At 44.8% G+C, this 14,078-nt stretch overlaps 1 protein-coding gene across 1 annotated transcript in view; it reads right to left on the bottom strand.

Annotated features, from left to right (window-relative positions):
• ITIH5 (inter-alpha-trypsin inhibitor heavy chain 5) overlaps positions 1–13,826 on the bottom strand; it is a 73,287-nt gene extending 59,461 nt beyond the window's left edge. Inside the window, exons 1-2 of the mRNA XM_075997483.1 lie at positions 13,655–13,826; positions 4,415–4,459 (exon numbers count right to left, since the gene is read on the bottom strand). Coding sequence (XP_075853598.1) covers positions 4,415–4,459; positions 13,655–13,744 — 135 coding nt within the window. The 5' untranslated portion in view covers positions 13,745–13,826. The remainder of the gene's footprint in view (positions 1–4,414; positions 4,460–13,654) is intronic.
• Positions 13,827–14,078: the final 252 nt, after the last annotated feature.

Raw genomic sequence — 14,078 nt, 5'->3', positions numbered from 1 at the left:
GCCCCCCCCATTCTGTACACCCCCTGAAAAGGGCAGACCACGGTGGTTAGAGTTGGGGACAGGGACACAGACACACATATACCACCCTCCGCTCTGTGAGGCGGTGAGGTCCAACATCAGGCTACCTGCTGGACGGACTACATTTTCTTAGTTTCTATATTCCTGATACTCTGGCATTTGGGACTTTGGTCCTGGAGACACCGTCGTGCCCAAGGCCGGCTCACTCTTAGAGACAGCAGACGATGCCCCTGTGAGCGCACCTTTTTTTTTTTTTTTTTTTTTTTTTTTTGAGACAGAGTCTCACTCTGTTGCCCAGGCTAGAGTGAGTGCCGTGGCGTCAGCCTAGCTCACAGCGACCTCCAACTCCTGGGCTCAAGCGATCCTTCTGCCTCAGCCTCCCGAGTAGCTGGGACTACAGGCATGCGCCACCATGCCTGGCTAATTTTTTCTATATATATTAGTTGGCCAATTAATTTCTTTGTATTTATAGTAGAGACGGGGGTCTCGCTCTTGCCCAGGCTGGTTTCGAACTCCTGACCTCGAGCAATCCGCCCACCTCGGCCTCCCAGAGTGCTGGGATTACAGGCGTGAGCCACCACGCCTGGCTGTGAGCGCACCTTTGATGGGCAGACCCTCCATTGCAGAGCACACGCCCCCAACCACCTACTCCATCCATCCCTCCAGCAGCAAGCCAATACTCCCCCTGCCCTGAATCACACCAGGGCCCAGTAACAGACAAGCAGGGACCACCCCTCTAATCCCAAGCCTGCCCCCGCCCATTAATTATTCAAACCATCCAGTCCTAAGCCTGTTCAGCACCCTGCCCTGCCTCGCCCACTCTGTAGCAGGAAAACCCTGACAAAGCCCTGGGCCCTGCTCTGTCCTCTCCCCGTCTGGCACTTCCCCGTGGGACCCTGGGTCCTGTTTCTAGGCACCCGTGAGTGTGAGCTTCTTCCTTCGTGACAGTCCTTTCTGTGTCTGCATGTCTTACCGCACCTGGCCGAGACAAATCCTGGGTATACACTTCCACATGCCTGCTAAGAAGACGCCACCAAGACACAGTGGCTGCTGTCAGAAGGTTCAATGACAACCGCTGAGTCGTCTTAGGAAAACCAGCCAGTATCTGTGAGGCACCATGGAAACTCGAAACACAAAGATACCCCTGCTTTCCAAATTGTAAATATTTTGTGTTTGCATGTGACGCCAAGGAACTCGTAAAAAGGGTATATCTAATGAATTCAGAGTTAAAATCAAGCAAATCCCTGCAGTCCTGGCAATGGGAGGAGAGTAGCAGCTGTTGCCATCCACACTCTGTTCACTAACGAAAGCACGGAACATTCGGGGAACTACAGTTAGAGCAGGATGGCAGGGGCACAGGCTATGAGGAGCCCATGGGGTAAACTGAGGCTCTGGGCAGGAGCCAGGTCACACAGGGCCGTGTATACCCTTGGAGTCTATCTCACAGGTCCTGCAAAGTCATAGAAGATATTCATGCAAGAGGATGACATGCCAGGTCTACAGTTGGAAAGATCATTCTGGTACCAGTTGGATGGTGAATAAAGTTAGTGTTGAAAATTCTAAATGCCGTGTGATAGTAAGACTTTTAAAATGCTAAGTGGTTTCGAAGAAAATCTAAGAGATTATACCAACAGTCTGAGCCAAGGGGTCAGGAAAATCTTTGTAACTAAGAATGAAAACTTGGAGGTTACAAAGAAAGAGATAAACTTATCTATTACTTGGGAACTTAAAACTTTTATATGGCAAAGAAACCATAAGCTAAGTTAATAGACAAATGACAGGTTTAGGGGGGAAATCTTCCAATCCGGAAGACAGAGGGTGCCTATAACACACAAAGATCTCTGATAAACTGACAATGAGGTAGATAAAAAACACAATAGAAAGGTGGGCAAAGGACTTGAAAAAAAAGCCAGTCACAGACTAAAGACTCTGAACTGATAACAAACATATTTTCACATGTCCAAATCCATAAGTAGTCAGGGAAATGCAAGTTAAAGGAACAATGAGATGTCGCTATATCTAAAAGACTGCAAAATCAAAAAGAGTCATCATATCAATTACTCACGGGAATGTTATGTATTCATCACTGCCGACAAAGATGGAACAAATACAGATGGTGTTAAAAGTAACAGTATTCAGAAAGTAACCTGACAACCCCTACCAAAATTTAAAATGTATATGCACTTTGAATCGCAATCCTCCTATTGAAAATCTAAGCCACGGAGTTGAAAGCACCCATTCAATGGGAAAAATTAAAGAAGGGTTTTTTTGGCAGCATTGTTTATAGGGGCAACAGCTGAGAACACATTGAGAGCTCATCGAGAGTGGAATGCTTAATGGATTCTGGTGTGCTAACAGTGTGGCATGTTCTCAGCCATTGTAAAAAGTGGATAGAGCTATGCCAGGTGAGGAATCGCTGGGTCAAAACTATAAGGAATAGAAAAATGCATAGAATTGAGAAGACATTTGGTGTATTAGTTAAGAGCATGGCCTCAGACGCCAGGTTGTTGAGACTCAAATCCTGGCTCTAGCCGCCTCCTCCCAACTGTGTCATTCCGGGAAAGTTACTCTGCCTCTCTGAATCTCAGTTTTCTCATCTGCAAAATGCCTCAAAGAGTATCGTTATAAGAGTAATGAAGTCATGACACATAAAGCACTTAGAACCATGCCCAGCACATCAGAAGCACTCGATGCACATCAGCTGTCCTTATATCATCTTTGGTTTTAAAGCAATGATCAGAAATCTCATACGTGCAAATGTACACAGGGTCCCCCACCCCCATCTTCCCCTGTTGTGTTATTTTTCTCTGTGGTGTTTCATCTTTCCAATTACTAATACACTTATAATTTATTTATATACTTTGTTTTTGTTGTTAGTGGTGGTTTTTTTCTTTTTTTTGAGACAGAGTATCACTCTGTTGCCCGGGCTAGAGTGCCGTGGCATCAGCCTAGCTCACAGCAACCTCCAACTCCTGGGCTCAAGCAATCCTCCTGCCTCAGCCTTCCGAGTAGCTGGAACTACAGGCATGCGCCACCACGCCTGGCTAATTTTTTCTATATATTTTTAGTTGGCCAATTAATTCCTTTCTATTTATATTAGAGACGGGGTCTCGCTCTTGCTCAGGCTGGTCTCGAACTCCTGACCTTGAGCGATCCTCCCGCCTCGGCCTCCCAGAGTGCTAGGATTACAGGTGTGAGCCACCATGCCGGGCCCCCTTCCCAATTCTTGACACACTTATGTGTGCATATGTTTGTCTAGGATTACGTGAACACGGAGAAAACATGAAAGAATGAATTCTAAATTAACAAATTTGGGATGTGGGGAGGCAGGATTGCGAGAATCGGGGGAGGAAAGAAGAGAGAAAAGCCAAGCTATAAATGAAAAGAATACAAAGTCCCGGTCCAAAGGAGATGGTAATGATTGTGACATTGGCAATAACAAGAAATCGGAATCCACTCACACACCAGCCAGATGCAGGGAGGGCTGGAAAACGCCTCACCAGAGCCTAAGGGCATTTCCCCCCATGTTTGGATATTCCAGGCAGGCACAATAGTAAGGAAAATCCGAGATCATTTCAAATAAGCTCTTTTTTTTTTTTTTTTTTTTTTTGAGACAGAGTCTCACTTTGTTGCCCAGGCTAGAGTGAGTGCCGTGGCGTCAGCCTAGCTCACAGCAACCTCAAACTCCTGGGCCCGAGTGATCCTTCTGCCTCAGCCTCCCAGGTAGCTGGGACTACAGGCATGCGCCACCATGCCCGGCTAATTTTTTATATATATATATCAGTTGGCCAATTAATTTCTTTCTATTTATAGTAGAGGCGGGGTCTCGCTCTTGCTCAGGCTGGTTTTGAACTCCTGACCTTGAGCAATCCGCCCGCCTCGGCCTCCCAAGAGCTAGGATTACAGGCGTGAGCCACAGCGCCCGGCCCAAATAAGCTCTTAATTGTTTCTGGACATTGGGCTCAAGTTCCAAACTATCAGCCTCCGACAACTGCCCAACTCTCATCGCCTGATACTTTAATCTCCAATTGTGGAATCTTTGGTTGCTTTGGTTGTTTACTTTGTAACAAAGCTTCTATTTCCCGGGTAAGGATGTCATTAAAAAAAAAATCAAGGTTATATTTAGATTTTGTTTGTTTTCTTTTAGAAGGTCTTTGATATTCCACGATGTGTCCTTAACAGTCCTACTGAAATAATCAGTTCTCTTTCTAGAAAAAAAAAATCCACTTAAAGAAAGCCTTATAAAAAAGAATCGGCTACACTGTTTCATGTTAGAATTCTTCTACATGCAAGCTGTATAAGATTTGGAGGATCTGCAAGCCAAGTGGATGCCTGGTTCAAGATAAATAGAAGAGTGAGGGAGTGGACTTTTGGGTTAGACCGTGACCATACGTACCAGCCTCTGCAGGAGCCGGACTTGCCTCGGGACCCTGAGTCCAACCTGGAAAAAGAGGAGAGACAGGAAACACGATTGTGAGGTCATTCTTACATGAGTTATAGGAGGGGGTTCAAACTGACTCAAATACACCCAAAGGTCTATGTATCTCAAAAAGTAGTAGCTTTGACTTTTTTATTGACTTTTTTATTTCCAGGCCAGAATTGGAATTCATCCGTCTCAGATGTACTTAACCGATAGTGTCACACTACCTTGTCCCCTGAGTGTTCTTAAATCTCTTAGAGGAGTATGAAATGACAAGAACGAAAAGATCATTAGAGGCCAGGCGTGGTGGCTCGCGCCTGTAATCCTAGCACTCTGGGAGACCGAGGCAGGTGGATTGCTCGAGGTCAGGAGTTTGAAACCAGCCTGAGCAAGAGGGAGACCCCCGTCTCTACTATAATATAGAAAGAAATTAATTGGCCAACTAATAGATATAGAAAAAAATTAGCCGGGCATGGTGGCGCATGCCTGTAGTCCCAGCTACTGGGGAGGCTGAGGCAGCAGGATCGCTTGAGCCCAGGAGTTTGAGGTTTCTGTGAGTTAGGCTGACACCACGGTACTCACTCTAGCCTGGGCAACAAAGCGAGACTCTGTCTCAAAAAAAAAAAAAGAAAAAGAAAAGAAAAGATCATTAGAATACTGGTATCTGTTTCCTTTTTTTTTTTTTTTTTTTTGAGAGAGAGTCTTGCTTTGTTGCCCAGGCTAGAGTGAGTGCCGTGGCGTCAGCCTAGCTCACAGCAACCTCAGACCCCTGGGCTCAAGCATTCCTGCTGCCTCAGCCTCCCGAGTAGCTGGGACTACAGGCATGTAGTCCCAGCTACTCGGGAGGGCTGGGACTACACCATGCCCGGCTAATTTTTTCTATATATATTAGTTGGCCAATTAATTTCTTTCTATTTATAGTAGAGACAGGGTCTTGCTCTTGTCAGGCTGGTTTCGAACTCCTGACCTCAAGCAATCCACCCCTCTCGGCCTCCCAGGGTGCTAGGATTACAGGCGTGTGCCACCACGCCCGGCCTGTTTCCTTTTATTTGTGGCTTAAAATTAAGCTCTTTGCTATTGCGTCTACTACAATGAGTAAAGGGTGCTGGCCTTATTCGGATAGGCTCCTTCCTTAGTGAACTCAAAACTCCAGGAAACTCTGGAAGCAAAACTGAACTTACCCTGAGTTTTCTTATTACGTCTTTGTTGGATATTTTGCTCTATTTTCCCACATGCAGAGGAGGGACGTAAAATCAACAATCATCTTTAAAAAAAAAATCTCATTAATAATTAACCAGCCCCTCGGGACTAAATTTAAAAGTTTTAGCTGGTCGTTGAACATTACTCACAGCAAATCTCTGTTTAAATAACAGAAGCGTAAACTGTCATTACCGTGAGTAATAAATTTTCTTTTCTGGAAGGCAATGGGGACAATGTAGATCAAAACTTGGAAAATATGCCTAGACTTTATGCATATTTTTAAACATCTTTATGAGCTACAATTTACATATAATAAAATTTATTCATTTAAAGTACACAAGTAAATGTTCTTTACTGTATATACAGAGTATCTATATAGTATATATATACATATATATCTATATGTATATACTATATAGATAGTAAAATGGTTCAGTTGAATGTGGAGATGTATATATAGTGTATAGTATATACTATCTATAGTATAGATAATACTATCTATACTATAGATATAATATACTATATACTATATAGATAGTATATACTATCTATAGTATAGATAATACTATCTATACTATAGATTAGATATACTATACTATATACTGTGTAGATAGTGTATAGTATCTATAGTATAGATAATACTATCTATACTATAGATATACTATAGCATATACTATATACTATATAGGTAGTATATACTATCTATAGTATAGATAATACTATCTATACTATAGATTAGATATACTATAGTATATACTATATACTGTATAGATAGTGTATACTATCTATAGTATAGATAATACTATCTATACTATCTATACTATAGATATACTATAGCATATACTATACTATACTATCTATACTATAGATATACTATAGCATATACTATATACTATATAGATAGTATATACTATCTATAGTATAGATAATACTATCTATACTATAGATTAGATATACTATAGTATATACTATATATGTATCTCCACATTCAACTGAGACATTTTTATTTTCTTAAAAACAAATCCTTGCACCTGTTAGCTATCACTTCTCAGTCTTCCCTGTTCGCCAGCCCTTGGCAACCACTAATCTACTTTGTCTCTATGGTTTTGCCCACTCTGGACATTTCATATAAATGGAATAACACAATATGTAGCCTTTTGTGTTTGGCTTTTTTCGCTTAGTATAACGTTTTCAAGGTTTGTCTAGATCGTAGCAATCAGTGCTTCATTCCTTTTGATGTCCGAGTAATATTCCACTGTATGGATATACCACATTCTTTTTTTTTTTTTTATTTGCCTGCAGAAAATGGAACCACATTCTTTTTATCTAGCCTCCAGTTGACATATTTGGGTTGTTTCTACCTTTTATCTATGGCAAATAATACAGAACTTGAATGAACATTACATGCACGTTCATAGGCAAACCTTTATGTTGGAGATACATTTTCATTTTCCTAGGAGTGGAATTCCTCCTGAGTCATACGGTAAATTTAAGTTTAACTTTTCAAGAAACTGCCTAACTGTTTTCCAAAGTGGCTGTAGCATTTTACATTCCCACCAGCATGCATGGCTTTTAATTTACAAATTCTGTTCACTGAAAGAAAAGTAATCATAAAAATGAATGTATTATGCAAGAAAAGTCTTTGCAACTTTTAAAACGATTGCTCATAAGTTACGAATGTAAGTAACATTTGTCACTTCTGGGCCAGGCATTAAATTTCAGATGTTACAGCCTCCAGAACTGCGCTTTCCCTCTGGCACTGTCATTACCAGTGTTTGGGGTGGTAGCTGCTCTATCAAGCCCAAGTTCAGAGTGACCACCGTGGGCATAGCGCTCCCCTGCCAACCCAAGATGAACAAGTCCGAGGCAAGAAAGAAACATTTGTTCTTTAAGACACTGAGAATCGGGAGTTGTTTGGTACCACAGCATAACCTAGCCTATCCTGACAGATATATTCACGGCACGATTTTAAGTGAATAATAAATCAGGCAACAAAACATTATATTTAACATGATCCTCTTTCTGTTAAGGATAAGTGTTTTTTTGTGTAGCATGTGCACCAAAATGCTAATGCCTGTTAGTTACCTTTGGGTGGTTAAAATCCTTGTCTTTAAGTTTTTCTGTATTAAATCGAGTTTCGACAAATTGGCATGTATTGTTTCCAGAGTAGAAAGCGATAAGGATATTTACATTTTGTAAACTGCAAATATAACAGAAACTGTTTCAACCCCATCCTCTCTCTTACACCCCCTCCAAAAAATAAATATATATACGCTATTGTAAATTACCATTCTAAGCCACGATAGAACCCCCTATGTGGTAGAACACAGAACAGAGAGAAATAGAAATGTCAGGATTTAGGCTGACACCCACCCTGGCTCCAAAGGAGAGTCAAACAATTCCTGGGAGCATGCCAGTTTCAGATTTCTAAAATGAGGTGAGGCGACCGAGAGACCCTCAAAGAAAGGCCATACTAAGGCTCCCGGGCAAGTTCTCTCCTGGGTCTGTGGGTTCATCTCTGGCCTTTCCCTCCCTAAAATTGTGGAATAGTCTGGGGACCACTTAAAATAACTACAGTCAGCAGGGAAGCCCAGCCCCTCTCAGGTATTAAGTTCGCTGATTGATCTAAAGTATTCTCTTTGAAGTTCCCTCCTTTCTAAACTAGGTTTTCCAAGAAAATGAGCATGCTTTCAGAAGAACAAGAAAAGCTGCTTTTTCATTTTTGAGATGACTATCTGACGTCCCCTGGGATCACTGTGGCTCCTTCAGTCCAAGTTTAAACTCAGCTTGACGCTGAATCAAAACTTCCCGGTACACAGGGATTCCCAGTGCCCGAGAGGACTGGAAGTGGAAGTGGCCCTAATGTCATTGTGTTTTGTTAGGAGTTCCTGGTCCTATTTACTGTGTGTGTGTTTCCACGTTGCCCTATAAAAAACTGAGGGAGAGGTTTGGGGACAGAGAAGTTAACTGATTTTCAGCTTCGTGACAAGAACTGCCATAAATAGTCATCTCAGAGCCTCTTGCTCACTTGCTTGGGCCCCAATCATGGACTTAGGAGCTGGCTCACTAGGGTTCACTTGGTTCTACCCAGCTGAGCGTATTTCTCTAGCACCAGAACAGAAGATTTCCAGACCACTATATTTATTAAGAAACATATAACATCTGTACCCCCATAATATGCCGAAATAAAAAAAAAAAGAAACATAACCACCATCTCTGTCACCCAAGACCACACTATCTAACGTTCAAAAAAAGAAATATACCCACGAAAATGTAATAGACAAGGGAAGTTTTAGACGTCACAAAGGAAATGGGAAAAAGAAGAGGTCACTATGTTATTGAGGGACCGTGAAAGGCTTTATGTTGGAGATACAGCTAGAAGCAGCTGTGCAGATGTTTGTAGGAGTGGGAAGAAAGGGGAGAAGTCAAAGAGAATCAGGTTCCATACAGGAGCTGTGCTCAGAAATCTCAGCCCCAGAGAGCTGTCCTGGCTCTTTAACTCCCATGGACCAGTTTGCATTCACTGCCAGGAAACAGGATGGCAGGTAAGGGTCTCCTTTGCACAAGCATGCAGCCATAACACCGTCAGAGCCTTGGCATTTAAAATATCCGCATCCGCTCTATTATCAACAGGTGCAACTATAGGTAAAAAAAAAATTGCAGGTGCTGCTTAGATGTTTCTAATTTGAATGATAGCAGCTCTGTTTTGTCCCAGGAGCTATCCCAGCATGGGATCCCAATTGAGAAAGGAAAAGACAAAAGCCCTTAGAACGTTCCATAAGTCCATCAGTGGGAAGGAAATACAGGGGATAGAAAAATAGAAACAAAGCGGAATTCTTGAGCACATATGCTCCCTTTTTGGTATGGATGCTTTAATGACCTGGTTGATTGGAAGAGAGATGTATAGGCAGAGTTTATATCCGCTGCTCTTCCTTCTGAGCTCTGTCACTGCATCCATGGCTGTAGGTCCCAAAACAGATCCAAGAGATGCTGCACTTGGTCCAGCCTCAGCCAAACACCTACAATTGCCCAAACTCATGGGTTCCTAGAGGGATCCATACAAGGAATTTATCTGCCAGTTGGCCCCTGTTCTTCTGAGGGTATTCTGAAATCCCGACACCAAGACCCAGCAGCTAAGGAGCCAGTTATCTTAGCGGTCTGCTCTAGCACCTGCAACAAAACCCAGGGCTCTTATGTTGGGAAGTCACACGAGATGCCACTTGTCATGTGGGCTAACGGTTGGTCTGGGAATATTCCCATCACCTTTCTTTGAAGTAATGTTGCTGCCAATTGTTCAGCTACGAACCTTCTCCAATTTGGGGTGCCTCGAACCTCAGAAAATGGAAGAAGAAACTGGATAGTTCAGCTAAAGTTCCAATTTCCAGGCAGATTAAACATTTCAGAAAGCACTGGTTTTAGGCAAGTCACCCTGTTTCTTTCCTTTTCCTGTGAAAAATCAGGGAAATAGACCTTGCTTGTGGAAAAATAGGGAGTGGTACGGAATGCCTCCCCCAGACCCCCAGAAAAGCTCAGGTGTTCATCTGTGGCCCCAGCTTCCCAGATCGGCCCTCCTGTTCCTTGCATACAATACCACAGGCAGCAAGAGAGCCTTACGCTGAGCACCCAAGGACTGGGGGGAAGTGCTGGTTAGGAACACGAAGGCACATACCACTCATCATCCAGTACATACCACCCCTCCTTTCCGCCTCCAAGAAAGGAGCTATGTCTGGTTTGGGAGTGAGTAAATCTCTGGAATTTCTCCTATAACATCCTCCTTCCTGGCTCAGCTCTGCGATTCCATTGCAACACTCTCATCAGTATACATATAGGAGACATTATTGAATGGCCTACAGCCTGCTAAATCTTTCACTGGCTTTATTTTTTTAAAGAGTTAAAAAAAAATTAAGACCAGTTGTCTTGATTCTCTCCTTTTTTCCCAAATGCAAAGATTTGGTTTTGAGTGAGAATGTATAAGAAATTAAACATCTGCAAACTTCCAATTCAGGGAATTAGATGTGTAACACCACAGCATACAGATGTTTAAACTCTGACCAGCATGTATCGAGCACTCTCTATGTACCAGGAGCTACAAATAAAAATCGAATTTAGACTGGACGCAGTGGTTCATGCTTGTAATCCTAGCACTTTAGGAGGCTAAGGTGGGAGGATTGTGAGACTCCATTTCTGCAAAACAATAGAAAAATTAGCCGGGCGTGGTGGCACATGCCTGTAGTCCCAGCTACCAGGGAGGCTGAGGCAGGAGGATCACCTGAGCCCAGGAGTTGGAAGTTGCAATGAGCTGCGATGATGCCATTGCATGCTAGCCCAGGCGGCAGAGCAAGACCCTGTCTCAAAAAAAAAAAAAAATGCATTTAAACAAATTAAGCTAAATTACAAGCGTGAAAGTGGCTTGCTATTTGGAAGAGTCACTGAGGACCTCAGCTTTGGCGCTCAGCACACCTGGGCTCTAATCCAGCCTCTGCACAGAGTGTGTTGCATCTGTCACTTTTGGCAAACGACTTTCCTAGTTGTCCTCCCAAAAGCAAGTGCACTAAGACCTTGTTGTGGCAGTCAGAGATTCAACTTGGCTGTACATACATACTAAAAACTGCTAATATTACGTGTTTACTATATGCAAATGCTTTCCCTGAATTAACTCATTTAATCCTCACAACGACCATAAAAGCAGAACTGGAATTAGTATTTTTATTTAATATTTGATTATTATTGGAAAGCTAATAAATGCAAGCTTTGGGACCCTGCTCTCCTTGTATGGGCCCCTAACGATAGGTGATGTTTCTGGTGTTTATCGGATTGTCAAAATATGTAATCTGTTGTGCTTCATTTATTTTTATTGCATACCGCAGGTTGAAAACTACTGCTGCTAGGAGTCATTCCACTTTGGGTCATACTGTTTGCTGCTAGAACGGAGGGTGAGAGGTGAAGCAACCTGAGTCTAAGGTGTTAGAGGTATATTTCCAATTGAAGGCAAAGGACAAATAAGAATTGCAATGTAAGTCAATAGTCACAGTCTGTCACATTAAAATCTGCATGATATTTGCATAACCTGTTACATTTTAAAAGTTAAGTTTACATGCAACTTTAAAGACCATAATTATTGAGAATAGAGCACTCACTGCATTCCCAGGTTCTGTTAAAATATGTAAGTGTATTAATTATTTCACACTTCACAATCCTTTTAATTAAGTAATCACATCATCCTCATTCAGAGACAGAAGCAAACAGACATTAAGTAACTCCCCAGTAAGTGCAGAACCAGGATTTGAACCCAGAAACTCTAATGCCAAAGCCTGCACTCTCAAATTCTACATCACAAAAACTAAATTAAAAAAAAAAAAAAGAGAGAGAGAGCAGGGATAAAAGGTAAAATTTCATAGAACTTTATGCCTTGTGATTTTTCTTTCCTGCTCTAGTCATTTTCAAGATAAATAAATACTGCTGTGAGTTGAAGACAGCACGAAATGACTAAAATGAGCCAAATCCACGTATTCCTATGAAGGAAAGTCTAGCCAGTGTTCAGCCTGCTTGGCCTTATAAACAGTAGAGTCTCATTGGTCTTCCTGGTTCACAAACAGAACCTTTGTTTCCGTTCATCCCACACTCTCCTGGCTCCACCCTCCAAAAACCCTTCAAGATCTTTACCCTAAATTCCTCCGGTCTGGTCCACACTGCAGCTGCCCAAGCCCACGGCAACGGCCAGCACTCAGTGCGGACGCTGTCGGAAGCACTTTAGGGGCATGCACTCACTCAATCCTCACAGCCCTCTTATTTTCCCACATTTTACACCAGAGGAAATCCAGGCCCGGAGGACCTGGCCCAGGGTCCCAGAGCTGGTAAGTGACACAACCAGCAAATCAAACCTGGACCTCCTGGTGCCAGGTCTGTGCCCTTAACCACTTGCTAAAACATCACCCAGTTATCGAGTGCTGGCTGTATACCAGGTCTTTGACACAAACTAGTGGAATCCTTACAAGATGTCCAAAAGGAGCTGTGTTCCCAGCTGTGACCAAAAAGGAACAAGGAAAAGAGAAGGCTCAGAGACATTAAAAAGGGGTTTGCCGGGGTGACAAAACTAAGTGAACACCAACCCGTCTGTCTGCATCCAAAGCCTGAACTTCTCCGACACCACCAGGAAGCCTCCTGGGATTTTTTTATTAGCTATTCCTCCTGACAACCCCAGCAGAAAATTGTCATTACTCCCATTTTACAGACACGCACATTCACAAGACAGGGTCAGCGTGAAAACCACCATCTGATGTTTGGACAGTCCAGTCTTCCAGATCTGCTTTTCCAAACAAGAAACGGGGAAAGGGCAGAAAAGGTCTGCCAGCTTCTAGCTTCCTCCCGCCACGCGAAAACACCGCTGTAAACTAAAGGACTGGATACGTAAACGGCAGGCGTGTCAACAGCACTATGTTAATTGTGATAGAGCGAGCCATTTTCATGCAAGATCTTAATGAGATTCGTAGGAACCTGCCTCGCACTTTCCCCAAGAGCTTCCTAGTCACCAGACGTCGTACTGAGAGTCCACGCTTGCGGGCTGCATTCGCCTGTGACGGTAAAGCCACTTTTCTGGCTGGACTAACTAGGGACAGCAACCACAAACTGTCCCCACACACGGCAAAGAAGAAAGCTTGTCATTAACTTGGGAGAGGGCTCCGTGTCAGAAATCCACAACGACCTGCAGAGTGGGCGCGGATGACAGGGGCCGGCAAGAAAACCCGGTTTTGCAGGGCTTGCAAGCCGCGGGCGCGACCCTGCAGGGAACCCGGGCGGAGGCGGGCGCCGCGGCACGAGTGACCCCGCGCCACCAACAGCTGGGGAACCTCCCGGGCAGAAGGCTGGGGACAGGGACGCCGCGCAAAGGCCGGGCGCGGGACGCCTCCTTCCTCGCGGCCAGCACCGGCCAGGGGGAGCCCGGCCAGCAGCCACGAGGCCCGGGGAAGCGGAGGAGGGACAGCAGCAGCGCCCCGGCCCCCCGGCTGTCCCACTTACTTGCTCCGAAGTGTCGCCCCAGCTCCGCGCCTGCCCGTGCGCCCCCGCGCAGAGGGGCAGCCCCAGGCACAGCCCCAGCAGCAGGAGCATGGCGGGGCGAGGCGGCCGCCGCTCGGGGACCGCGGGACGCGCAGGGCAGCGCCCAGGGCTCCGGCAGCCGCGGGACGCGCTCCGGCCCCGCCTGCCTCTCCCCGGGCCCGCCTTCCCTGGGCTCCGCCCCCGCCGGCCCCGCCTCCCCGGAGCCCCCAACCATGGGCCCCTCTCACCGCGCCCCCCACCCTGGGCCCCGCCCCCACCGGCCCCGCCTCCCTGGAGCCCCCAACCACGGGCCCCTCTCACCGCGCCCCCAACCCTGGGCCCCGCCCCCACCGGCCTCGCCTCCCTGGAGCCCCCAACCACGGGCCCCTCTCGCCGCGCCCCCCAC

This window comes from Microcebus murinus, chromosome 25, assembly GCF_040939455.1.
Source record: "Microcebus murinus isolate Inina chromosome 25, M.murinus_Inina_mat1.0, whole genome shotgun sequence".
In the NCBI taxonomy this organism is placed as follows: Eukaryota; Metazoa; Chordata; class Mammalia; order Primates; family Cheirogaleidae; genus Microcebus; species Microcebus murinus.
This window is presented reverse-complemented; position numbering and strand designations above follow the sequence as displayed.